At 46.9% G+C, this 26,621-nt stretch overlaps 1 protein-coding gene across 1 annotated transcript; it reads left to right on the plus strand.

The window, feature by feature from the left end:
- Window positions 1–539: 539 nt before the first annotated feature.
- LOC110523766 (pikachurin) lies at window positions 540–26,352 on the plus strand. The gene is made up of 23 exons (XM_090234775.1): window positions 540–863; window positions 1,335–1,444; window positions 7,515–7,601; window positions 7,695–7,721; window positions 7,850–7,967; window positions 8,363–8,498; window positions 10,041–10,207; window positions 10,297–10,412; window positions 10,522–10,993; window positions 11,121–11,221; window positions 11,376–11,476; window positions 11,549–11,693; window positions 11,806–11,995; window positions 13,497–13,622; window positions 13,721–13,964; window positions 14,187–14,298; window positions 14,483–14,611; window positions 23,535–23,715; window positions 25,010–25,085; window positions 25,204–25,347; window positions 25,471–25,554; window positions 25,696–25,799; window positions 25,923–26,352. Exons 1-23 carry the CDS (start codon window positions 758–760, stop codon window positions 26,072–26,074), a joined length of 3,228 nt encoding a protein of 1,075 aa, XP_090090901.1. The 5' UTR covers window positions 540–757; the 3' UTR covers window positions 26,075–26,352.
- Window positions 26,353–26,621: the final 269 nt, after the last annotated feature.

A 26,621-nucleotide genomic window follows, 5' to 3' on the forward strand; every position in this document is an offset into this window, starting at 1 on the left:
TTTTATTTTTATACATTTGCAAACATTTCTAAAAACCTGTTTTCACTTTGCCATTATGGGGTATTGTGTGTAGATTGATGAGAAAAACATATATTTAATACATTTTAGAATAAGGCTGTAATGTAACCAAATGTGGAAAAGAAGAAGGGGTCTGAATACTTTCCCGAATACACAGTATATATATTTTTTGTCTGTATCATTTGTCTATCATTTGTATAGTATATTGAAACTGCAGTTATACTGTTATACCTCTACTGTTATACTTATTTGTTTAAAGGGACATACTGACAAACACAATTCACCAACATTGTCTCTTCTGACTGGTGAATGAATGAACCCCTGTTGTTATTATTCGATAGCCTGTGATCAGTCACATCTGGTCAACATTCCTTCATCCTCTTAATTAAGCCACGTGGCGCCTACACCTACCTGCTCACTACCTGGCTGCACTGATAGAAGGTGCTGTTAAAACTGTAGCGGACGTCACTGGAGGACAGTACACGCCCACTGTACTGGTAGGCTCTCTGAAGATAATTCCCGCCGACATGGTCCAGATACGCTGTGGAGAAGGCTGTCTGGTATCATCATCCGAATGTTGACCGTCTCGGAGAGATGATTGAACTCGTCTCGCTTGCGCATACACACACCTATTCTCGGGAAACATTTTCCGTTTGCAACGGAGTGCACACTCGCTCAAACGCATTCCTCAAAGTGTTATGCTCTGTGTTGTTTACAGTTGATTAACTCTTTCTGAGTTATGGATGTCTTGAGTCAAAAGATACGCATGTGCTTTATTGTGTTGGTGTTACTGAACGCGGTGGGCATATCTTTTGCTGTTAAAAGGACGTACGTCAGAGGATCAGGTAAGTTAATGTCCTCACCTGCATTAAGTTGAAGTTCTGACAATTTATTGTGGACATTATATACAAGTGCTTGTTGTGTAGCTTAGTATTTGTTTTATTATGATGTAGCCCAATTCACCCAATAAAATCCTTGCAGCATTGTTATGTTTAGGCTACACATGCACATGGACTTTGGTGACTTTTGGAAGGCGTTACAGTTTATCGGGGGTTATTCGTACCTGTAGCCCATATATGTTGAAGTATGAACTTCTTTTCCCAGTATATAGCTTAAATATAGCTGCCACGGAAGATGGCTAGGTTATATAGGGATGTGAGCTATGCTGTCAACTCAGCAGCTCTATGGGTTTGAAAGCATCCCATAGTACAACTGCCAGTGGACAAAATTGTTAAATACAAATTATAAATGTTTCTGTCGTTGTTCACTTGGTACTACTGTGTTAAAAAATAGTCATGTTTTTCTTGGTTGTGCAGAGCGTCTCCATCCACCTCTGGACATTGAGCTGGAGACGATCAACTGCACTGCAGTCCGGGTCAAGTGGTGGATACCCTTGAGACACATCAGTACTGTTACAGGTTACAAGGTAAGATCTACTGTGTCTCACTTGTACACCTCTGGAATGATGATGTTTGAGTGTTGTAAGGAAAACCATCTCTAATCGTAGTCAAGTTCTCATGAACAGAGAGCGACTGACCTCTGCCTAACCTTCTCCCAACAGAAGAAAATTGTTTGTTTTTCATTTATTCCAAATCAAACTTCCTCTCTTGGTATATCTCTAGTAGACAGAAACCCCATTGTCATGTGAAACTGCAAAGTTTGCTTCCCACACACATCATTAGCTACTGCGGGTTTTTGTACTCTCCCATGTACTCTCCCAAGGGAAAATCAGAAAGGGGTTGTTTGCTTTTAGTCACAGTTTATAGTCAGACTCTTAGTTGTAATACCGAATTGTGACAAGGTCCTGAGCCTGGGAGGAGATGATTAAATTAATAATCCATGCTTAGAGATCCACATGACGGCTTGTAAAATCCTGTAGTCATTTTGTCATCTAGTCAAAGTCATTTAACCCCCAGTCAGTTTCCCTCCAGGGGATAGCCTACAAAGTAACTGTGTCTTTATGAGAGTGTTCATTTCTGTCAGATTTCTCGTCACTGCTACATTTTGAGATCCAAAACAAGCCTGTCTTTACTGTATTTTAGCAGATTGTTTGTTAACCGTTTACACTCGTGGGATGGTACCAAATGGAATTGTTTCAAACAGAAGAAAATATGAGAAACCTATGCATAACCACGGTAGCAATTGAACGGAAATACTTAGTCGATTATGGGTAAATTATCAGACCAAAAGGTGAGGACACATCACTTCACCTGACACAAGACTGAATACAAATATTACACTTGCTTTTATGTACATTTTACTGTACTTTTCGCAGGATTTGCCGATAAAGAAATCTGATAATACTGTGGATACATTCAGTAACATAATAACAATATTCATGGTAAATGAGGGGTAGGTGCAACGTAAGTCATAAGAAAAGTATTTGCACAAGAGGCCATACACCTCTCCAAAGTGTGCACAGTTACTAAATCATTTCAATGCACTTTTATGACTCAAGGAAAGAGCCTTCAACTATGAGGTTGAAGGCTCTATGAGATACAAGCACACTTGTATTTTTTTTGTTTGGAACATAGCCCTGTATCGAGATCCGTTACGCCCAAGACAAGGGCACGTGCCCCCTCAGATTTGCCCTGCTTAAAAAAAAATCTGATGTAAAATTATTTACTAACTTAATTTTTAAGCCTACTTTTTTATCATAATTATTGATAAAAAATATCTGTAAGCAGTATTTGCGTGGAGGGGGGGCACACTGACTGGACCTGCATCCCCACCATCACACCATACTGGTGTTTACGCAATCCAAAAACAGTCCATTATAAATTGCAATCTGGGTCAGGTGGGCATAATTTGAAAGCTTGTTCTATTGTCAACATGACTAGCTAAGTTATACAATACAATCCTATAGTGTTAAGTTTACACAAGGCACTTTGGTGCATATAGAATGGATTCATGAGTGCATTCAGGGGAGTGTTCCGCAGCAAATTGTCTTCTAAATACGACAAACAGGCTCATTCTGTTCAGAACAACCCAGGGTATGACGCCATGTTATCCTTATAACTGTACGTTGAACATATGCGATTATAAACATTAATGCTGTAATTTACATTTGTTTTATAAAATGGAAATATAAAGTGCACATTTGGACTTAGGGGTGTGTGGTTTGCTTGTATGACATCACAGCAGTATTTATTATAATCCTCAACAGCTTCGAGTTCTCCTGATTTACAGCATTCCCCTCTCTCAAGCAACGAAAAATATGCAAAAGTAGCCCAATTAGCAGGAGTCATCTTCTTGTTGTGCTTGATGCTGCCGTTTAGAATGCCTGTCAGCTGAATCCCATACAGTGCTGTCAAGCGGAGAGTCTGAAGACTCTTACCTCTGACATGTATAGCATGTTAGCCACTGCGGTCCAATTTAGGTGACCAAATCTGCCATTTTCAAACCGCATAAGTGTTATGAGTGTAAAGAGCTACCAAGGTGACTTGTCTTGTGTATATGCTTTAGCAAGGAAAGCCTGTCATGAAGTGTCTTTATGCACTTAAAGATGCAGTCCAGTATCTTAAACACAACAAATTTGTAACATATACAAAAATGTATGAATCCAATTCGTACAATATATTTTTTAAATATACACTCCCCTAACTTTGATTTATTTTTTTTCTCCATAATTTTGGATTTGAGATCAAATGTTTCATGAGGCGACTGTACATAATGTCACCTTTTTATTTGAGGGTATTTTCATATCTGATTTATCGTTTAGAAATTAAAGCACTTTATACAGTGCATTCAGAGAGTATTCAAACCCCTTGACTTTTTCCAAGTTTTGTAACGTTACAGCCGTGTCCTAAAATGTATTAAATACATTTTTCCCCCCTCAATCTACACACAATACCCCATAATGACAAAGCAAAAACAGGTTTTTAGAGCTTTTTGCAAATGTATTAAACATTTTAAAACTATCACATTTACATAAGTATTCAGACCTTTTAATCAGTACTTTGAAGTACCTTTAGCAGCGATAACAGCTTCGAATCTTCTTGGGTATGACGCTCCAAGCTTGGCACACCTGTATTTGGGGAGTTTCTCCTGTTGTTCTCTGCAGATCCTCTCAAGCTCTGTAAGGTTGGATGGGGAGCATCACTGCACAGCTATTTTCAGGTATCTCCAGAGATGTTTGATTGGATTCAAATCCGGGCTCTGGCTGGGCCACTCATGGACATTCAGAGATTTGTCCTGAAGCCACTCCTGTGTTATCTTGGCTGTGTGCTTAGGGTCGTTGGCTTGTTGGAAGGTGAACCTTCGCCCCCGTCTGGGGTCCGGAGCACTCTGGAGCAGGTTTTCATCAAGGATCTCGCTGTACTTTGGGTTCATCAGATCAGAGAATCTTGTTTTTCATGGTCTGAGAGTGTGTTAGGTGCATTTTGGCAAACTCCAAGTGGGCTGTCATGTGCCTTTTACTGAGGAGTGGCTTCTGTCTGGCCACTCTACCATAAAGGTCTGATTGGTGGAATGCCTCAGAGATTGTTGTCCTTCTGGAAGGTTTTCCCATCTCCACAGAGGAACTCTAGAGCTCTGTCACTGACCATTGGGTTCTTGGTAACCTCCATGACCATGGCCCATCTCCCCCGATTGCTCAGTTTGGTCAGAAGGCCAGCTCTAGGAAGAGTCTTGGTAGTTCCAAACTTCTTCCATTTAAGAACGATCGAGGCCACTGTGTTCTTGGGGACCTTCAATGCTGTAGAACTTTTTTGGTACTGTTCCCCAGATCTGTGCTTCGACACAATCTGGTCTTGGAGCTCTACAGACACGAGACGTATGTGGCAGAGTCTACAGACAATCATGGATTACAAAGTGAAAACCAGCCACGTCGCGGACACCAACGTCTTGCTTCCAGACAAGCTAAACACCTTATTTGCCTGCTTTGAGGATAACACAGTGCCACTGACTCGGCCTGCTCCCACGGACTGTGGGCTCTCATTCTCCATGGCTTACCGCCCCAATAGATCCACAGATGATGCCATCGCACTGCGCACTGCCCTATCCCATCTGGACAAGAGGAATACCAACGTCAGAATGCTGTTCACTGACTATAGCTCAGCCTTCAACTCCACAGTACCCTCTAAGCTCCTCATTATGCTCGGGCCCTGGGTCTGAACTCCACCCTGTGTAACTGAGTCTTGGACATCCTGATGGGCCACAGCCCTCAGGTGGTGAAGGTAGGAAACAACACCTCCACTTCGCTGATCCTTAACACAGGGGCCCCACAAGGGTGCATGCTCAGTCCACTCCTGTACTCCCTGTTCACCCATGACTGCGTAGTCACGCACACCTCCAACACAATCATCAAGTTTGCTGACGACACAGCAGCAGTAGGCCTGATTACCAACAATGACGAGACAGCCTAAAGGGAGGAGGTGAGGGCCCTGGGGGAGTGGTGCCAGGAAAATAACCTTTCCATTAATGTCAACAAAATGAAGGAGCTGATAGTAGACTTCAGGAAACAGCAGAGGGAGCACACCCTTATCCACATCGATGGGACCGCAGTGGAAAAGGTGGAAAGCTTCAAGTTCCTTGGCGTACACATCACTGGCAATCTGAAATGGTTCTTCCACACAGACGGTGTGGTGAAGAAGGAGCAACAGCGCCTCTTCAACCTCAGGTGGCTGAAGAAATTTGGCTTGGCCCCTAAGACCTTCAGAAACTTTTACAGATACACAATTGAGAGCATCCTGTCGGGCTGTATCACCGCCTGGTATGGCAACTGCACCGCCCACAACCGCAGGGCTCTCCACAGGGTGGCGCGGTCTGCCCAACGCATCACTGGGGGCGCACTGCCTGCTATCCAGGACACCTATAGCACATGATGTCACAGAAAGGCCAAAAAGATCATCAAGGACATCAACAACCTGAACCTCCACCAGTTCACTCCGCTCTCATCCAGAAGGCAAGGTCAGTACAGGTACATCAAAGCTGGGACCGAGAGACTAAAAAACAGCTTCTACCTCAAGGCCATCAGACAGTTAAATAGGCATCGCTAGCCGGCTACCACCCGGTTACCCAACCCTGCACCTTAGAGGCTGCTGCCCTATATACATAGACATGGAATCACTGGTTACTTAAATAATGGAACACTAGTCACTTTAATAATGTTTACATACTGCTTTACTCATCTCATATGTATATACTGTATTCTATTCTACTGTATTTTAGTCAATGCCACTCCGACATTGCTCGTCCTAATATTTATATATTTCTTAATTCCATTATGTTACTTTTAGATTTGTGTATTGTTTGACACTACTGCACTGTTGAAACACAAGCATTTCGCTACACCTACAATAACATCTGCTAAGTGTGTGAATGTGACCAATAAAATTTGATTTGATTTACAGACGATTCTTTCAACCTCATGGATTTGTTTTTGCTCTGACATGCACCGTCAACTGTGGGACCTTATATAGACAGGTGTGTGTCTTTCCAAATAATGTCAAATAAATAGATTTTTTTCCACAGGTGGACTCCAATCAAGTTGTAGAAACATCTCAAGGATCAATGGAAATATGATGCACCTGAGCTCAATTTTGAGTCTCATAGCAAAGGGTCTGCATATTTATGTAAATAAGGAATGTCTGTTTTTTTTATTTTTAATAAATGAGCAAAAATGTCTTAAGAACCTGTTTTCACTTTGTCATTATGGGGTATTGTGTGTAGATTGCTGAGGCTGTAACGTAACAAAATGTGGAAAAACTCAAGGGGTCTGAATACTTTCCTGAAGGAACTGTACAGGACAGGAGTTTACCCTTAGAGGGTTAATGCCAACACTGTGCAGTACCAGCACAGGCTCAGGGAGGATGTTTGGAAGTAAGAAGGACAAGGAACACTTCAATCCTATTAGACATGTGAGTGTACTGCTGGCGTCTTGAACAATCTGCTGATGTGCAGGGAAAGCGAGGTACGCACATTGATATGGCATCTTGTAGTCCGTGAGGTGCTGGTTGTGGCAAGATGCTAATTCAATTGAACAGACTGCAAGCCTTGAGATATTTTTGAGTTATTACAGCTCTTTGTCTCATTTGGAGTTCTGTTGTCTGCATTTAATAGTGTGACAGACATATTGTTCAGCGTGGCAGTAACCATGCCTTGCCGTGGTTGAGCAGGCAGCTGTACACTAATTGTTCTACCGTAAAACAACATGCAGTTAGTGTTTCAGCTTTGACTATGGCTTGTCATTGTAATGGGCCACATTGTTAAACGATGAGCTAGGTCAGCCCAGAAATCTGATACAGTTCAGTGGGCTACAGTAACTTAGACTATGTTCTGTTTGTCTCTTATAGGCTATTTTTTTTGTCCTCTGCTGTCCTCAACTCCCCACAGTCCTTTAGAGCTAATTTGCCTTTTTTTGTACAGACAACCACATGGTTTCCTTGATTTGTTTTACAATACAAATGATCCCAGAGGTGATTTAATCTGAGGTGTCCTGAGATGTATACAGATCTGTATAATTCTACATGCAGTATTTGTGTATTCTGCTGTAGGTGTTTTACACTGAGATGAGGAATGGCCGTCCAGCAAGTTCAGCAGTAGCAGTGAATGTTCGTCTCAGTCTGGACGTGTTGGCTGCAGTGAGCTATTTCTCCTTCTATATTGAATATGTTATATTTCCAAGTTATTCTTTCAACAATTTTTCTCTGAAAATCCTTTATTTTTACCTTCAGGTAAAGTTCAATGGGCACACCATTTTTGTAAGTGTATTTTGCATTACATGTTCAACTAATATCATTCAACTGAGATTACTGATAGAATGAGCACAAAAAGAGATTCAGTGTTTATCTTCCTATATATATTTGTTTTATCTTCCTGTGGCTGTAAGGATGTAGAAATTGGCAGTTTGAAGATGGCAGCCCAGTATGTGTTTAGTGTCGGTGCGTATGGATGGGCAGGAGAGGGACGACCCAGCGTGCCACGGAGAGTCAGCACCTTCCAACCAGGTAAGTGGATGGAGGAGAGGGACTCACCTTGGCCAGTCTAGTCATCCTGAATGAGGGAAAACCAGTGCGCTTACTGCGTGTAGCAATGAATCTGGGGCTGAATTTACTGAATGTTTAGAAAAGAGTGGAATGGTTGGAGGTGGCACTTTGACTACAAATGGCTCTTCTGGGATTGTTATTTTCAGTTCATTCGCTGTACTGTACAACAACAATTTGATGCTGGGGGTTGACGGGAGGTTCATGTGTCACGGAACCTACTGAATGACCCTTTGCTCCACTGCCCCTAAATGCACCCACGCTTTGACATAATAACAAGGATGTGGAATTTCAGAGAAAAGATTTCACATCTTTGATTGTTTTTGTATCTTTCCACACTCCACCACTACCCTCAACAGAGATGTGCATGCCCCCCTCGGCCCCCTCACAACCAGCCGTAAGGGCTGTTTCGGACACTGAAACCGAGTTGTCATGGAAACAGAGTGAAAGAAAGGGAAGCTCACCTGTCCTTCATTTCATTGTGTATTATATCAGGTAAGAGTTGTTTTTCTTCTTTTTATAGTGCTTATTAGTGTGTGCCCCAGTCAACCGCTTGTCTTTCTTCTTTCCTTTACTGCTGTTATTTTTCCTGAACGTGTGTAATGGTTAAATGTGTCCTTGAATTAACGTGAAGACCACTTTGGCTGACAATATTATGGTTGTGCATAATCTCGGTTAACCCAGAAGTAAAATCTTGCAAAATGGGGTCAGCTGTCTCATTAACTTGTGGGTCTATATGTGTTTAGAAATTGACAGTTCCGACGGTTTGTGAAGTTTCCACCCTCACAAAAGGAAACTCTCAGTCTTCGCCCCCAATCCTGATACGTCTGTATAACCAGCGGCGAGAACCCAAAGACCGGAGCTACTCCAGCTCGTTATCTCACACCTCCCATTCAATCCCGGCTGATTCTTTGGTCTACACGCAGAATCTGCCCACGGGAGATTAGGTTGTACATAACGTACGGTGGCTATTTTCAACAATCTCCTGGAACCACTGCTCTTACAGATAGGTTGCCAACACGTTTGGTTTTGATGAACAAAAGCAGTGGAGGAAAAACAATGTTGGAGATCTACAGGAGTGCTAAGCGTGATAATGGATTTTACAGTGGTTCACAAGGTTAAGGTCAGACACACAAACACCACAATACTTTGAGAGGTTGACAGTTCAATGGGGATGCGCTGTGTGCATTTTCTTTTTCTATGGGTACAAGGATTTAGAGAAGAACTAAAGAAATTGTCAATTAGTCAAACATTTCGATAGATTTGAATGGACATTCCAAAAAGGAGTCATTTGAACAGCAAACCGAGTAAATGTTTGCGTGCAGCCTGTTTGCGTGTTGGGACCAAACATGGAATGTTAATGATGCTGTGAAGTACCGTAGGATTTTTATTGAGTAATTCATCTCTTGTCTAAAGAGCTGGCAGATAGCAGATATCCAGAGCCAGGGACAGACCACACACATACAGTATACACCAGAGAGAGACGATGTGTGTCTGGATCCAGCTAGATACTGTTCTGTCCTTTTAACAAGATGACTAGAGGGCTAAAATGACTGGAGTGCATTTCTCGCTTGAATCTGTTGTGAATAGAGGATGGATACTGACTATCATTGAAACTACGTGACCGGAGTTGAAGGATGTTGACGAAGGCAGTATAATACTTATGAAGGCTGTAGTCAGCATGACTTTGTGGACAAGGGTCACGCGAGATCATACTTCACTTGTCTAGATTTTGCTGAGCTCAGTTTCACTGACAGGCTGTTGTTCAGACCTTCACAATTCTATAATGTTTCAACCTGTCTCAGCAATGGCAATATGAGCACGCAATTACTGTAAGCAAGCGGGTGTTTTGGAAGAGCCTGTCTCACACGTGGATGTTGTCTAACGTGCGTAAGAGAGTTCCTAACCTATCCCTTACCCGCCTGTCTTTGACACACTACCCAGTCAGATTGTAATGGCTGATTTAACAAGTTAAATGCATTCACAGTTACTTATACCGTTACCTCAGAGTCTGTCTCTACCTGTGATACCATGCAGACCAGAAGTGGACTCTGAGTGGATGTCCCTAAAGGATCCAGTGAACAGCAGCTCGGTGGTTGTGAGAGGACTGGATCCTGACACTCAGTACCATTTTGTTGTCCAGGCAGTCAATGTCTACGGAGCCAGCCCACACAGTGCCATCACTGACCCAATATGGACCTTCAGTGAGTGTGGGGAGGCATCTCTTCATTAATGATTTGACAAACTGCTCGTCCAAGTCTGTGATTGTCATTTATTCATGTCTCTGTGTTAGGTGTGCAGGAAGGTGGCAGCGGGAGCCTGGGTCAGGGTTCTGCTGGCAACGACAACATTCATCTGGAGGATTTGACTGATGTTAAGAACTCTGATTATGGGGCCCTCGTTCAGGAGGTAAAAGACAGTGTCATGCAGGCTTCACAATCACCATGTTTCTCGTTGGCTATTTGCCAAACGTCCAAGTGTCTCTTCTTTTTTTTGTGTCCTACTGTCTTTGCTCCAGCCACTTTTCTCTCCAGAAGAAGACCGAAGATCTCTGCCGAGGTCCCGAACATGGAGTCCCATCTCACACACAGGGGGAGGAGGAATGTCTTCTAGAGAGAACACTGCTGATTCTGGCACCATCATCACTGTTAACAAGGCAACCACTATAATATCCACCTCTACCACACCCATTCCCACCAACCACACCCTTACCACCAACCCAGTTGCCCTCACCTCGTCTCCAGGCCTGGATAGCCTTCTGCCGACCCCTAGCTCAGCCCCACTCCCGGCCCGCTCCACCCTGGCTGGCCCCCTCTCCCCTACCCCTCCCGGCCCCAGGTCCCAGTGGAAGGGACAGGTGAGGGGGCTGTATGACCTGGCCTGTGAGGACGCTGTATGTTCTCTCAACAGTGTGTGTATAGATGACTACCAAAGTGGGGGATCTCGCTGTTACTGTGCCCTGGGCCGAGGAGGGGACGCCTGCTCTCAGGGTGAGACAAGATAACCACTCTCTAATGGACTATTATTGCTTAGTTGATGGACACTAGTCTCTCTCTGTTTTGCTACTGAATTTGAGCTTATTTGTTTATTTTTGTTCTTGGTTTCTTTGTCCTCCAGTTGTAGTGGTGAAATATCCACAGTTTTACGGCTTCTCCCATGTTGCCTTTGAGCCTCTGAAGAATTCCTATCAATCCTTTCAGATCATGCTTGTGTTTAAGGTAAAATGTTGATGCCTGTTTCATTCTGAATGTGTTGCAGTTCCTTCATAGAAATAAGCTGTAAAGCTATGTTGTGCATCCCAAATAAAAGGCCAATGGTATTCTAAAGGATGTAAAACAAATGGACGCTCACCCCTGTCTTGTTACCCCACAGACTGACTCAGAGAATGGCCTTCTGTTGTTCTGTGGGGAGAATGAACATGGCAGTGGAGACTTCACCTCGCTGGCTCTCATACATGGGAAGCTCCACTTTAGGTGGGTGGATGTTGATACAAATCAGTCAGTCGCGCACTGACTGACTCACCTCACCTCTATCTGTGTGTGCAGGTTTAACTGTGGAACAGGCACTGCCCAGATAGTGAGTGGGAGTCGGGTGGCACTGGACCAGTGGCACAGTGTCGTTGTCGGCAGGGAGGGTGCGATTGGCTGGCTAAGACTGGACAATGACACACCTGTCACAGGACACTCACAGGTGAGGACAATTCATTCTGCTGCTACTGGTAAATACACATCATACAATGTAATAACCCTATGTGCGGCCCGGCCCTGTCCGGGTGTGTATCTCCTAATCTCTGATCCTACAGGGCGACTACAATAAGATCACATTCAGAACACCTCTTTACGTGGGAGGCTCCCCTAATGCTTATTGGCTGGCCAGGACAGCAGGGACCAATCGGGGTTTCCAGGGGTGTATCCAGACGCTAAGTATCAACAGTAGGGTGACGGACATGAGGCCTTGGCCAATGGGATGGGCTCTTAGTGGGGCGGATGTGGGTGAGTCATTGAATCGAAGCCACTGGATTCTAATACATTAATGTTTCCATCATAATCTCTCACCTCATTTACTCTCTCTGTTTGGTGAGTTTATCCCTGCTTATTTATGTTATTGCGTGAAGGTCATAGCAAGTAACATGTCAATCAATGATTAACATTTTATTTTTATTTTACCTTTATTTAACTAGGCAAGTCAGTTAAGAACACATTCTTATTTTCAATGACAGCCTAGGAACAGTGGGTTAACTGCCTGTTCAGGAGCAGAACGACAGATTTTTACCTTGTGGGTTAACTGCCTGTTCAGGAGCAGAACGACAGATTTTTACCTTGTGGGTTAACTGCCTGTTCAGGGGCAGAACGACAGATTTTTACCTTGTGGGTTAACTGCCTGTTCAGGAGCAGAACGACAGATTTTTACCTTGTGGGTTAACTGCCTGTTCAGGGGCAGAACGACAGATTTTTACCTTGTGGGTTAACTGCCTGTTCAGGAGCAGAACGACAGATTTTTACCTTGTGGGTTAACTGCCTGTTCAGGAGCAGAACGACAGATTTTTACCTTGTGGGTTAACTGCCTGTTCAGGAGCAGAACGACAGATTTTTACCTTGTGGGTTAACTGCCTGTTCAGGAGCAGAACGACAGATTTTTACCTTGTGGGTTAACTGCCTGTTCAGGGGCAGAACGACAGATTTGTACCTTGTCAGCTCGGGGGTTTGAACTTGCAACCTTCCGGTTACTTGTCCAACGCTCTAACCACTAGGGTACCCTGCCACCCCATACAAGTGTTTAATGACAGTAGGTTATAAACTTCTAATTGTTCTGAAGCCCCTTGTCATGTCTTATTTTCTGTCGGAAGCAACAACTTCCTGGTCACTGGCCAATTTGCCTTCTTTCTTGTTGATGTCTGAATATCCTAAGAACATACATCTTGAGTCAGTTGTTCAGCAGATATTGTGACACACAGCAGTCCTTGTTGTGCACAACATGTGCACATTAAGACTGAGCAGACAAAGCTTTGATGTGTGGGTCTGCGTCTGGTTAGATTGGCCTAGGGTTGGTGAGATGCGTTTCTATGGCAGCCTCTGGAAGGCTTCCTCCTCATCACTCCTATTATTCAGAGAGACAGAAAGGACGTCTCTGTTCTAGTTCAATAGGATTTGATGAATGCCAGCAGGGAGATGCCAAAGTGGTCAGACACAATAGTCCCTAATGAGCTGACTCAATAAATGAGATTATGTAAAAAAAAGAATAAAATAAAAAAAAGGGGGATTTTTGTTTTGGTCCATTTGTGGACTGACACACTTTGTCTTTTTTCTGTCTTTCTTTTTTTTCACGCTATCTCTTTCAATAGATCCCTTCCTCTTTTCTCGTTCTGTCTTTCTCTCCCTCGCTCTCTTGCTCACTTTCATAAACATCTGTTCTCTATGCCTCTAGTATGACAGAATGTATGTAGGACTGTTTTAAATGACTGGTACACTATGGTGTATGTGGTTCACCCTGTAGGTGAATGCAGTGCCAGTGTCTGTGAAGGGGTCACCTGTGCCAATGAAGGAACTTGCTTTGCCAGCCATGCAGATGGGTACATATGTCTGTGCGCACTGGGTTATAGGGGTCCTCTATGCCAGGAGAGTGAGTAGCTACCACATCTCCACATTTTTTTTTAAATCTTGAACTTACTGTAATTACACACACACCTTACATGTAACCCCTTCCATGTATTCCCTCAGGCTTCCAGCTGGTGGTGCCGTACTTTAATGCGTCTGTGCTGTCGTACGCCAGCGCCCCCTGGCCTCGGTCCTCCAGACACTACCTGTCCTGGATGGAGTTTGAGGTGACCTTCAGGCCAACGGCTCCTGATGGCATTCTGCTCTACAGCCAGGACTCAGCCAGCAGAGACTTCCTGTCAATCAGTCTGCTGGGAGGATACTTGGAGTTCAGCTTCGACTGTGGCTCTGGGACAGCCACCATCAGGTTAGGGATAACAGTAGGGTTGCTTAGTCGTGGGAGAGTCCTGTTTTTGAGAAGCATGCACATTTAAAAAAAAAAATTCAACATGTTGACGCTGTGGAGCACTCACATTCGGAGGAAAGGCCAACTATGTGCAGAACCAAGGCATTACATAAATGTAACCAAATAGGAGAAATGGTGTGTCTGGTAAGCACTGGTAAGGTTGCTGTATCCGTTCATGTGCAGGAGTGAAGAGACGCTCACAATGAACGAGTGGCATGAGCTGCGTGTCTCCAGGACGGGCAGAGAGGGCATCCTGCAGGTGGATAACCAGATGCCCACACACAGCCTGGGTGAGGTACTGACCTTCATGGAGCCTGCTGAAAACATACACTGAACATTTCAGTAAAGACTGATCATGATGTATTCAAACTGTAAATTAGAAGAATTCTGAAATGTGAATTTGGTCATCTTTGATTGTTGTTTTAAGTAAATGTAGATTGAAGTAAATGTAGTTTGGCTTCCTCTCTCCTGTTGTTCAGGGAGCATTCACTCAGATCAGGTGCAGCGGTCCTCTGTACATCGGGGGCGTTCCAGAACACACCAACCCCAGGACTAAGATCAACGCTGGTGCTGCCTTGCTCCACCACTTCACTGGCAGTATCCAAAAGGTACCACAGACCAATGAGCCCCCAGTGTTTGGTAGGTAGATATGACACCACCCAGTAAACGGGATGTCCTGTGGACATTTGGCGACGTTCCCATTTTGTCCCTTAAGGGTTTCGGTGCGGCGTTATCCCAGTGACGTTCTAAGAACACTACGTGATGATCCCAAGGAAACGTTCTCTGGGGGACCTTTGTCTAGTTCCCTGTACGTTCCCACTAAAGCATTCCCGCTAAAGTGCTAGGGAAGGTTAATGCCAGTTTTTGGGTAGAAAGTCCTAGCTGCTTGATAAGGACTCCATAAAAGTGCTAGCCACTGCCCTCATTCAATGCCATTTTGACTTGCTAGTACTTCCTGGTTTGGGGGGGGGGCTTATCTAAGCTTCTGAAGGGGAAGCTCCAGATAGCCCAGAATAAGCTAATCAGGATAGTCTTGAAGGGGAGTCCACATACTCACATAGGCAGGAGCTGCTTTCAAGAACTCAATTGGCTGCCTGTTGAGGCTAGGGTGTCCCAGATTAGACTGGGTTTGGTTAACAGGAGTATTTATGGTTCTGCGTCCAGATTTGTAACTGATTAAAAAATAAGGTGTACGCCACTTTCTAAGCAAACTTTGGGATTTCTAAAAAACAAACTTGAATGTGCTGTCCTCCACTGGCACTTTGACCCATACGTACGCACATAAAATTAGAAACTGCGACTCCGATGGCAGAAGGATGACACTCAAGAAATGTTTTGAAATTGATACCATTGTGTAAAATAAATCTAAATATTACCTCTCACGTATTATATATGAAGAGCTCCCTGGAGTACACACAAAAAACATGATTTAGGATAATAAATACAAACAGAGATCTGTTTTTGCAAAATAACCCCTCAAATATGCTGTACAGTTTAATTGGGAATCATAGTTAATTGTATCTGTAATTATTAAACAATACTTGCACGTTATTAAATGTATTCTCATAAATAATAAGGTGAACAGTAGGACAAATTACATTTAAACTGATGCATGTTTCGATGCCTCATTCAGGCAGATACGTTTTCATTTATTGTTATCACATGTTCATTGCACAGAACTGTCAATGTGATAATGGCCCTGTCATTGTCAGTTAAAATCAGGGTAATTACCACACCTGAAGGTGTTACGCAACTGGGTAGCTTTGACCATCAAATGGGTGGGTATAAAAAGGCATGCAATTACAATGTGTACTGACCCACAATGGCTGCTTTGGCACTGTTGGAAGAATTCGGAGAGAGTGAATTTTCAGAGACCAGCAAGATTTACTGGCCGATGATGAGTGGCTTATGAGCCGGTTCTGATTTACCAAGCGTTGTTTACTTGGATCTCTGTGCTGTAGTGGGCCCAGCTTTACAGAGAAGCACCCGCAGAAACCAAGCCGTGCCTGTCTCACTGCAACTCCTTGGCAACCTCGTTAATAGCGTCTATAGTCTCTTTGCGTTTGCAGGACTGCATATGTGAGGACACGGCCGCTGGAGGGTTGTGACACACGAAGTGCAGTGGAGTTGCCGGGGCTGGGCGGACTCGGCTTCCGCTCAACTGCAGGCGAGTGTTCCAGCGGGGGTCGGTGGTGCTGCAGCTGAGCGGAAGCCGACCACCGACCCCCGCTGGAACACTCGGCTTCCGCTCAGCTGCAGCACCACCGACCCCCGCTGGAACACTCGGCTTCCGCTCAGCTGCAGCACCACCGACCCCCGCAGGAACACTCGGCTTCCGCTCAGCTGCAGCACCACCGACCCCCGCTGGAACACTCGGCCTCCGCTCAGCTGCAGCACCACCGATCCCCGCTGGAACACTCGGCTTCCGCTCAGCTGCAGCACCACCGACCCCCGCTGGAACACTCGGCTTCCGCTCAGCTGCAGCACCACCGACCCCCGCTGGAACACTCGGATTCTGCTCAGCTGCAGCACCACCGACCCCCGCTGGAACACTCGGCCTCCTTCCGCTCAGCTGCAGCACCACCGACCCCCGCTGGAACACTCGGCTTCTGCTCAGCTGCAGCACCACCGACCCCCGCTGGAACACTCGGCCTCCGCTCAGCTGCAGCACCACCGACCCCCGCAGGAACACTCGGCTTCCGCTCAGCTGCAGCACCACCGACCCCCGCAGGAACACTCGGCTTCCGCTCAGCTGCAGCACCACCGACCCCCGCTGGAACACTCGGCTTCCGCTCAGCTGCAGCACCACCGACCCCCGCTGGAACACTCGGCTTCCGCTCAGCTGCAGCACCACCGACCCCCGCTGGAACACTCGGCTTCCGCTCAGCTGCAGCACCACCGACCCCCGCTGGAACACTCGGCTTCCGCTCAGCTGCAGCACCACCGACCCCCGCTGGAACACTCGGCTTCTGCTCAGCTGCAGCACCACCGACCCCCGCTGGAACACTCGGCCTCCGCTCAGCTGCAGCACCACCGACCCCCGCTGGAACACTCGGCCTCCGCTCAGCTGCAGCACCACCGACCCCCGTTGGAACACTCGGCCTCCGCTCAGCTGCAGCACCACCGACCCCCGCTGGAACACTCGGCTTCCGCTCAGCTGCAGCACCACCGACCCCCGCTGGAACACTCGGCTTCCGCTCAGCTGCAGCACCACCGACCCCCGCTGGAACACTCGGCTTCCGCTCAGCTGCAGCACCACCGACCCCCGCTGGAACACTCTGCTTCCGCTCAGCTGCAGCACCACCGACCCCCGCTGGAACACTCGGCCTCCGCTCAGCTGCAGCACCACCGACCCCCGCTGGAACACTCGGCCTCCGCTCAGCTGCAGCACCACCGACCCCCGCTGGAACACTCGGCTTCCGCTCAGCTGCAGCACCACCGACCCCCGCAGGAACACTCGGCTTCCGCTCAGCTGCAGCACTACCGACCCCCGCTGGAACACTTGGCTTCCGCTCAGCTGCAGCACCACCGACCCCCGCAGGAACACTCGGCTTCCGCTCAGCTGCAGCACCACCGACCCCCACTGGAACACTCGGCTTCTGCTCAGCTGCAGCACCACCGACCCCCGCTGGAACACTCGGCTTCCGCTCAGCTGCAGCACCACCGACCCCCGCTGGAACACTCGGCTCCCTCTCAGCTGCAACACCACCGTCCCCCGCTGGAACACTCGGCTTCCGCTCAGCTGCAGCACCACCGACCCCCACTGGAACACTCGGCTTCCGCTCAGCTGCAGCACCACCGACCCCCGCTGGAACACTCGGCCTCCGCTCAGCTGCAGCACCACCGACCCCCGCTGGAACACTCGGCCTCCGCTCAGCTGCAGCACCACCGACCCCCGCTGGAACACTCGGCCTCCGCTCAGCTGCAGCACCACCGACCCCCGCTGGAACGCTCAGCTGCAGCACAACCGACCCCCGCTGGAACACTCGGCTTCCGCTCAGCTGCAGCACCACCGACCCCAGCTTGAACACTCGGCTTCCGCTCAGCTGCAGCACCACCGACCCCCGCTGGAACACTCGGCTTCCGCTCAGCTGCAGCACCACCGACCCCCGCTGGAACACTCGGCTTCCGCTCAGCTGCAGCACCACCGACCCCCGCTGGAACACTCGGCTTCCGCTCAGCTGCAGCACCACCGACCCCCACTGGAACACTCGGCTTCCGCTCAGCTGCAGCACCACCGACCCCCGCTGGAACACTCGGCCTCCGCTCAGCTGCAGCACCACCGACCCCCGCTGGAACACTCGGCCTCCGCTCAGCTGCAGCACCACCGACCCCCGCTGGAACACTCGGCCTCCGCTCAGCTGCAGCACCACCGACCCCCGCTGGAACGCTCAGCTGCAGCACAACCGACCCCCGCTGGAACACTCGGCTTCCGCTCAGCTGCAGCACCACCGACCCCAGCTTGAACACTCGTCTTCCGCTCAGCTGCAGCACCACCGACCCCAGCTGGAATACTCTGCTTCCGCTCAGCTGCAGCACCATCGACCCCCGCTGGAACACTCGGCTTCTGCTCAGCTGCTGCACCACCGACCCCCGCTGGAACACTCGGCTTCCGCTCAGCTGCAGCACCACCGACCCCCGCTGGAACACTCGGCTTCCGCTCAGCTGCAGCACCACCGACCCCCGCTGGAACACTCGGCTTCCGCTCAGCTGCAGCACCACCGACCCCCGCTGGAACACTCGGCTTCCGCTCAGCTGCAGCACCACCGACCCCCGCTGGAACACTCCCCTTCCGCTCAGCTGCAGCACCACCGACCCCCGCTGGAACACTCGGCCTCCGCTCAGCTGCAGCACCACCATCCCCCGCTGGAACACTCGGCTACCGCTCAGCTGCAGCACCACCGACCCCCGCTGGAACACTCGGCTCCCGCTCAGCTGCAGCACCACCGACCCCCGCTGGAACACTCGGCTTCCGCTCAGCTGCAGCACCACCGATCCCCGCTGGAACACTCGGCTTCCGCTCAGCTGCAGCACCACCGACCCCCGCTGGAACACTCGGCCTCCGCTCAGCTGCAGCACCACCGACCCCCGCTGGAACACTCGGCCTCCGCTCAGCTGCAGCACCACCGACCCCCGCTGGAACACTCGGCCTCCGCTCAGCTGCAGCACCACCGACCCCCGCTGGAACGCTCAGCTGCAGCACCACCGACCCCTGCTGGAACACTCGGCTCCCGCTCAGCTTCAGCACCACCGACCCCCGCTGGAACACTCGGCTCCCTCTCAGCTGCAGCACCACCGACCCCCGCTGGAACACTCGGCTCCCGCTCAGCTGCAGCACCACCGACCCCCGCTGGAACACGCAGCGACTAAAAATAAAAAAAATAAAATGGCACAATTGTTTGTGTAAATATATGTTTAAACACAACTTGAATGCATTTGGTTGACTCTTTTGAAACGAGGGAATTGTCATTACATACCTGGATCATCCGGTGTGTCTTGCATGGTTGTGTCCCCCTCCACCTCCGTCACTACTCCACTCAGAAGGCTATGCGCCTTTTGGCCTCCACTTTTATGTCGGACCACTTTTTTATTTCTGAGAGGGTCCGACCTTCTGAGCCAGGAGCATTCACAGTGTCCGCCACATGCTGCCACTCTAACGCCTTTTTGGCATTTGTAATGCCCACACTGTGTCCACCAAACAATATATTTTGTCTTGCTTCAACCTCTCCTACAAGAACTTCCATTTCACACTGGGTGAAATTTCTTTTTTTAGCCTTTCTGTCGTGATTTGCCGTCATTGTCGTCATGCAGTCAGTTTTTGATGAATATTAATTAGGGCGTTTCATTGACTATTTATATGCAACTATGCTGGCTGGCTGGTGTGTTTGCGGACATATTCAATCAATCCTTATCTCAGTCTGCTGTTCCCACATGCTTCAAGAGGGCCACCATTGTTCCTGTTCCCAAGAAAACGAAGGTAACTGAGCTAAATGACTATCGCCCCGTAGCACTCACTTCCGTCATCATGAAGTGCTTTGAGACACTAGTCATGGACCATATCACCACCTCCCTAGACCCACTCCAATTTGCTTACCGGCCCAATATGTCCACAGACGACACAATCCCAAACACACTGCACACTGCCCTAACCCATCGAGACAAGAGGAATACCTATGTAAGAATGCTGTTCATCGACTACAGCTCAGAATTCAACACCATAGTACCCTCAACTCATCAAACCTGCCCTGTGCGACTGGGTCCTGGACTTCCTGACAGGCCGCCCTCAGGTGGTGAGGGTAGGTAACAACACCTCCACCCCGTTGATCCTCAACACTGGGGCCGCACAAGGGTGCGTTCTCAGCCCTCTCCTGTACTCCTTGTTCACCCATGACTGCGTGGCCATGCACGCCTCCAACTCAATCATCAAGTTTGCAGACGACACTACAGTGGTAGGCTTGATTACCAACAACGACGAGACGGCCTGCAGGGATGAGGTGAGGGCCCTCTGAGTGTGGTGTCAGGAAAACAACCTCACACTCAATGTCAACAAAACAAAGGAGATGATCGTGGACTTCAGGAAACAGCAGAGGGAGCACCCCCCTATCCACATCGACTGGACAGTAGTGGAGAGGGTGGAAAGTTTTATGTTCCTCGGTGTACACATCATGGACAAACAGAGGGTCCACCCACACAGACAGCGTGGTGAAGAAGGTGCAGCAGCGCCTCTTCAACCTCAGGCTGAAGAAATTCGGCTTGTCACCAAAAACACTCTCAAACTTTTACAGATGCACAATCGAGAGCATCTCGTCAGGCTGTATCACCGCCTGGTATGGCAAATGCTCCTCCCACAACCGTAAGGCTCTCCAGAGGGTAGTGAGGTCTGCACAACGCATCACCGGGGGCAAACTACCTGCTCTCCAGGACACCTACACCACCCGATGTCACAGGAAGGCCAAAAAGATCATCAAGGACAAGAACCACCCGAGCCGCTGCCTGTTCACCCCACTATCATCCAGTAGGTGAGGTCAGTACAGGTGCATCAAAGCTGGGACCGAGACACTGAAAAACAGCTTCTATCTCAAGGCCATCAGACTGTTAAACAGCCACCACTAACATTGAGTGGCTTCTGCCAACATATTGACTCATCTCTAGCCACTTTAATAACAAAAAAAATGATGTAATAAATGTATCACTAGCCACTTTAAACAATGCCACTTTATATAACGTTTACATACCCTACATTACTCATCTCATATGTATATACTGTACTCTATACCATCTACTGCAACTTGCCTATGCCGTTCGGCCATCGCTCATTCATATATTTCTATGTACATATTCTTATTAATTCCTTTACACTTGTGTGTGTATAAGGTAGTTGTTAGATTGTTAGATTACTTGTTAGATATTACTGCATGGCGGTGCCATCCGTTTTGTTACCAAATCACCTTATACCACCCACCACTGCGACCTGTATGCTCTAGTCGGCTGCCCCTCACTACATATTCGTCGCCAGATCCAATGGCTCCAGGTCACCTATAAGTATATGCGATGTAAAGCTCCTCCTTATCTCAGTTCACTGGTCACGATAACAACACCCACCCATAGCACACGTTCCAGCAGGTATATCTCACTTATTATCCCCAAAGCCAACACCTCATTTGGCCGCCTTTCCTTCCAGTTCTCTGCTGCCAGTGACTGGAACGAATTGCAAAAATCGCTGAAGCTGGAGACTTATTCCCTCACCATCTTTAAACATCAGCTAACCAATCGCTGCTGCTGTGCATAGTCCATCTGTAAATAGCCCACCCAATCTACCTACCTCATCCCCATACTGTTTTTATTTACTTTTCTGCTCTTTTGCCCACCAGTATCTCTACTTGCACATAATCATCTGCTCGTTTATCACTCGTGTTAATCTGCTAAATTGTAATTATTTGTTACTATGGCCTATTTATTGCCTACCTCATGCCTTTTGCACACACTGTATATAGACTTTCTTTTTTTTTCTATTGTGTTATTGGCTTGTTTATTCCATGTTATTCCATGTGTAACTCTGTGTTGTCTGTGTCACACTGCTATGCTTTATCTTGGCCAGGTTGCAGTTGTAAATGAGAACTTGTTCTCAACTGACCTACCTGGTTAAATAAATAACAAAATAAAAAAAGCACAAGCATTTTGCTACACTCTCATTAACATCTGCTAACCATGTGTATGTGACAAATAAAATATGATTTGATTTGGGTGTCAAAAGGGTGGGACAAGACGCTCGCTCACATGTGCCAAATTTCAAGTTGATTGTGATTTATGAAGGTAAACCGGCGTTGGACGTGCGTGCGCACTGTTATAAATCAGAACATTTTTGTGCATAAGCCCTTTCTGTGTTTCGTCCGTACTCCACCCTTTGACGTGAATCCTCTGCACAGTTTTCTAAATGAGGCCCCAGATCAGGTGTTGCTAATGTGTACTTATCAAGGTTCAGGAGTAATGCTGGGAAGGGCACTGTCTTCTATACTGGAGTGGAAGGAGTTGCCTCTGCACATAAAAATCACTTCCCCCTCTGGGCAGCATTAAAAATAAAGTAAAAAAACTGATGTCTTCTGTGCCCGTGTGAATGACCCCTATGATGTAACTGCAATGATGAAATAGATGTTCTTTTTTGTTTCATTATCTCGCTGTCATACTGTGTTCAACCGTGTTCGATCTTGCCTAGACATCTTGTTTCAAGAGGAACACAATGGAAATAAGTCCCAGACTTTGTGTGTTATCCTCCGTGATTTAACTCATGTGCATGTATGGCTTGTTCTAGTTGTATGAGTGCTTGTTTTTTTTTAAATGGTTGAATTAATAAACTGAACTACAAATAAAACATCAGGTGACGGTCCCAAGTGAACGTTCTTTGGCGGACCTTTTTATAGTTCCCGGTTAGCCGCTTTTAAGACATTCTTGGGATGAAAAATACATGGACAATGTAATAATGTATGTCAAAATGTGTCAACTATATAAGTTGAGAAAACTGTATGTGAAAGCACTCTGTGTCCCCAGCATTGCCAAAAGACAAAGAGCTGTGACTGGATCAGTTGTTCACCAATCAGGGCCTTGATGGGCTTGGCAACAGTAACAAGGGGTGATGTATAATGAAACTAGGTTGTGTGTGTGGCCTCGGTTAAAAAAAAAATTTAAATTAAAAGATCCACGGGACAAACCGGGAACTAGACAAAATCCTCCAGCGGACCATGACACAACGTCCTGACAACTTTAGGCAACCATTTCATGACGTCACGGGGACGTCCCAACGACTCATTATTGTTTGCAGGGCATGTCCCCCCCATAGGAAATGTAAAGGTTTCAAATCTCATCGCTGTTAAATACACTTAGTGACATTTTACTGAAGCTATGTGGTTCTATAACAGTATTGTACAAAATGATTGCCGGGGATACATTACATAGTTATGCCCTAACTATTTGTCTCCACCCCCCTGTATCCTTATTGGCTGTTCCATATTCCTCTGCCCTTCCCATCTTTATCAGATCACTCTTAATGAGCGCAGCATCCGTCTGCCCCAGGACTTCTCTGAAGGGGTAAACATGGAGAACTCCCTGCACCCCTGTGTAGACTCCCCCTGTGCCAACAGGGGCACGTGCCGCCCAAAACAGGCCTTGTATGAGTGTGACTGTCCCCTGGGATACACTGGAAAGCACTGTCTACAAGGTCAGACCTCTCACTGCTATACTATAAAATGCATGTGTATGTTGCATGCACACATCTCTAGTGTACCCACCTCTCACCCTCTCTCTTCTCTGACCATGGTATTGCTGAGCAGAATGTGGAACTTACTGCATGAACTGTAAGTCTCACTGTGTGTCATGTTGCTCCGGTGCATAATTCTACAATGACATATTATAACAATAAGATGTATTACAGCATGTGAAAGCATGTGGCGTTTACTTGTAATTGGAAACACCCTATTGATTTGAATGTCCATGTGAAAAGTTGTAGTGCCATCTAGTGGAAATTGTGGGTAAGTACAGGTTCTCCTTTACTGTGCCTTCAGGAAGTATTCACACCCCTTGAATTTTCCCACATTTTGTTGTTACAAGGATGAATTTTTTTGTAGATTTAAATTGAGATTGTGTCACTGGCAACCACACAATACACCATAATGTCAAAGTGGAATTATGTTTTTAGATGTGTTCATATATTAATTTCAGGCTATATGCTGAAATATCAGTACATATTCAATATAAATAAGTTCAGGAGTATGAATTTTCTTAAGTCACATAAGTTGCATGGACTCTGTGTGCAATAATAGTGTTTAACATGATTTTTGAATGACCGCCTCATCTCTACCCCACACATACAAATATTTGTAAGGTACCACAGTCGGGCAGTGAATTTCAAACACAGATTCAACCACAAAGACCAGGGAGGTTTTCATATGCCTCCCAAAGAAAGGCACCTATTTTTAGATGGGTAAAATGTTTAAAAAGTAACAAAAAACCTTGAATATCCCTTTGAGCAGAAACGGAATAGAGCTAAGCACAGGCAAAATCCTGGTTGTCTGCTTTCCAAAAGACACTGGGAGACTAATTCATCTTTCAGCAGGACAATAACATAAGTCCAAATTAACACTGGACTTGCCTACCAAGACGGCATTGAATGTCCTACGTGCTCTAATTACAGTCTAGACTTTATTGCTGTCTAGCAATGATCAACAACCAACTTGACAGAGCTGGAAGAAAAGCCTCCCAGCTGTAATCGCTAAGGTGATTCTGGACTGAGGGATGTGAATACTTAAGTAAATTACATATTTCTGTATTTCATCTTCAATACATTTACAAAAAAATCTAAAAGCATGTTTTCACTTTGTCATCATGAGGTATTGTGTGTAGATGGATTAGAAAAAATATATTGAATCATTTTTTAATTAAGGCTGTGACCATAACAAAATGTGGAAAAAGTCAAAGGGTATAAATGCTTTCTGAAGACACTGTACATCCTTTAGTAACCGAGGCAACTGAGACTCCCCAGTTTATTGGACGAAGCTACCTCGTTTATAACAACAAGGACATTTTAAAGAGGTATGCCCCTTCCATTTTCCAGATTATTTGCATATTTCATTATGTATCGACTAACCATGTCAGTAGATAATACTTTTATCTCTTCACTTTTATCTCTTGACTACTATCTCTGTATCAGGGTGTCAGGGTGCAGGACTCATGTGTTGCTGCGCTTTAGGAGCTCCGCTCAGGATGGCTTGTTGCTATGGCGAGGCCACACTCCTGTGAGAGCCAACAGTGACTTTGTTTCTCTGGGCTTGGAGGACGGGGCTCTCATCTTCAGGTACAGGTAGCCCCGTAAACAATGGAGGCTATATGCCAGGGGTCAGAGAGAGAGAGAGAGAGTGTGTTTGTGAGAGAGAGAGGGAGATCATGCTTCTCTCTAACGTTGACCCTTTCTATTCAGCTATAACCTTGGAAGTGGTGTTGCCATAGTAATGGTCAATGGAACCTTTAGTGATGGACAATGGCATCGGGTCAAGGCAGTCAGGTGACCTCTCACTATTCCAGCCTTTCTTTGGCTCTGAAATATTGACGTGCTGACAAACAATTATGTTACCTGCATTTACACAGCGATTTGGTGGAGTCTGTTTTCTGGTGGTGTGATGTAATGAGGTTGTGTCTTTATCAGAGATGGCCAGTATGGGAGCCTGACAGTGGACCACTATGAGACCAGTACAGGGAGATCACCAGGCAACATGAGACAGCTCAATACCAACAGCATGGTGTACCTGGGTCAGTAGTGCTGTTGGAGATAGCAGGGGCGGTGGTGGGAATGATATGGTGGTAATATTGATGTTGAAAATAATATTAAGGATGATGATGATGATGATGATGATGATGCCGTGGTTCCTGCAGGTGGAATGAAAGAGGTTGGCTTGTATACCCATGGCCAGTACCTGTGGGGCCTGGTGGGCTGCATTTCTCAGCTCACCCTCTCTACTGACTACCACCTGTCTCTGGTGGAGGATGCTGCCGCCGGCAAGAACATCAACACATGCCGGCCCTGACAGCTGCTAACCTCGTTTCCCTGGGCACTCATTTACAGGGGGGACTCATTTACCGGGGGGACTCATTTACCGGGGGGACTCATTTACAGGGGGGACTCATTTACAGGGGGGACTCATTTACAGAGGGGACTCATTTACAGAGGGGACTCATTTACCGGGGGGACTCATTTACAGGGGGGACCATGAGCAGAGGGGACTCATTTACCGGGGGGACTCATTTACCGGGGGGACTCATTTACAGGGGGTACTCATTTACAGGGGGTACTCATTTACAGGGGGTACTCATTTACAGGGGGGACTCATTTACCGGGGGGACTCATTTACAGGGGGGACTCATTTACAGAGGGGACTCATTTACAGGGGGGCTCATTTACAGGGGGGACCATGAGCAGAGGGGACTCATTTACCGGGGGGACTCATTTACCGGGGGGACTCATTTACAGAGGGGACTCATTTACAGAGGGGACTCATTTACAGGGGGGACCATGAGCAGAGGGGACTCATTTACATAGGGGACTCATTTACCGGGGGGACTCATTTACAGGGG

This window comes from Oncorhynchus mykiss, chromosome 5 (genome assembly GCF_057628025.1).
Source record: "Oncorhynchus mykiss isolate SJ-2025 chromosome 5, ASM5762802v1, whole genome shotgun sequence".
Lineage (NCBI taxonomy): Eukaryota > Metazoa > Chordata > Actinopteri > Salmoniformes > Salmonidae > Oncorhynchus > Oncorhynchus mykiss.

Excerpts from the sequence above, each read along its gene's own strand:
- LOC110523766 (XM_090234775.1), top strand. The coding sequence starts at position 758 with ATGGATGTCTTGAGTCAAAAGATACGCATGTGCTTTATTGTGTTGGTG. Across the intron at positions 8,499-10,040 it reads TTCATTGTGTATTATATCAG|ACCAGAAGTGGACTCTGAGT; the intron begins GTAAGAGTTGTT and ends GATACCATGCAG. Across the intron at positions 25,086-25,203 it reads AACAAGGACATTTTAAAGAG|GGTGTCAGGGTGCAGGACTC; the intron begins GTATGCCCCTTC and ends TCTCTGTATCAG.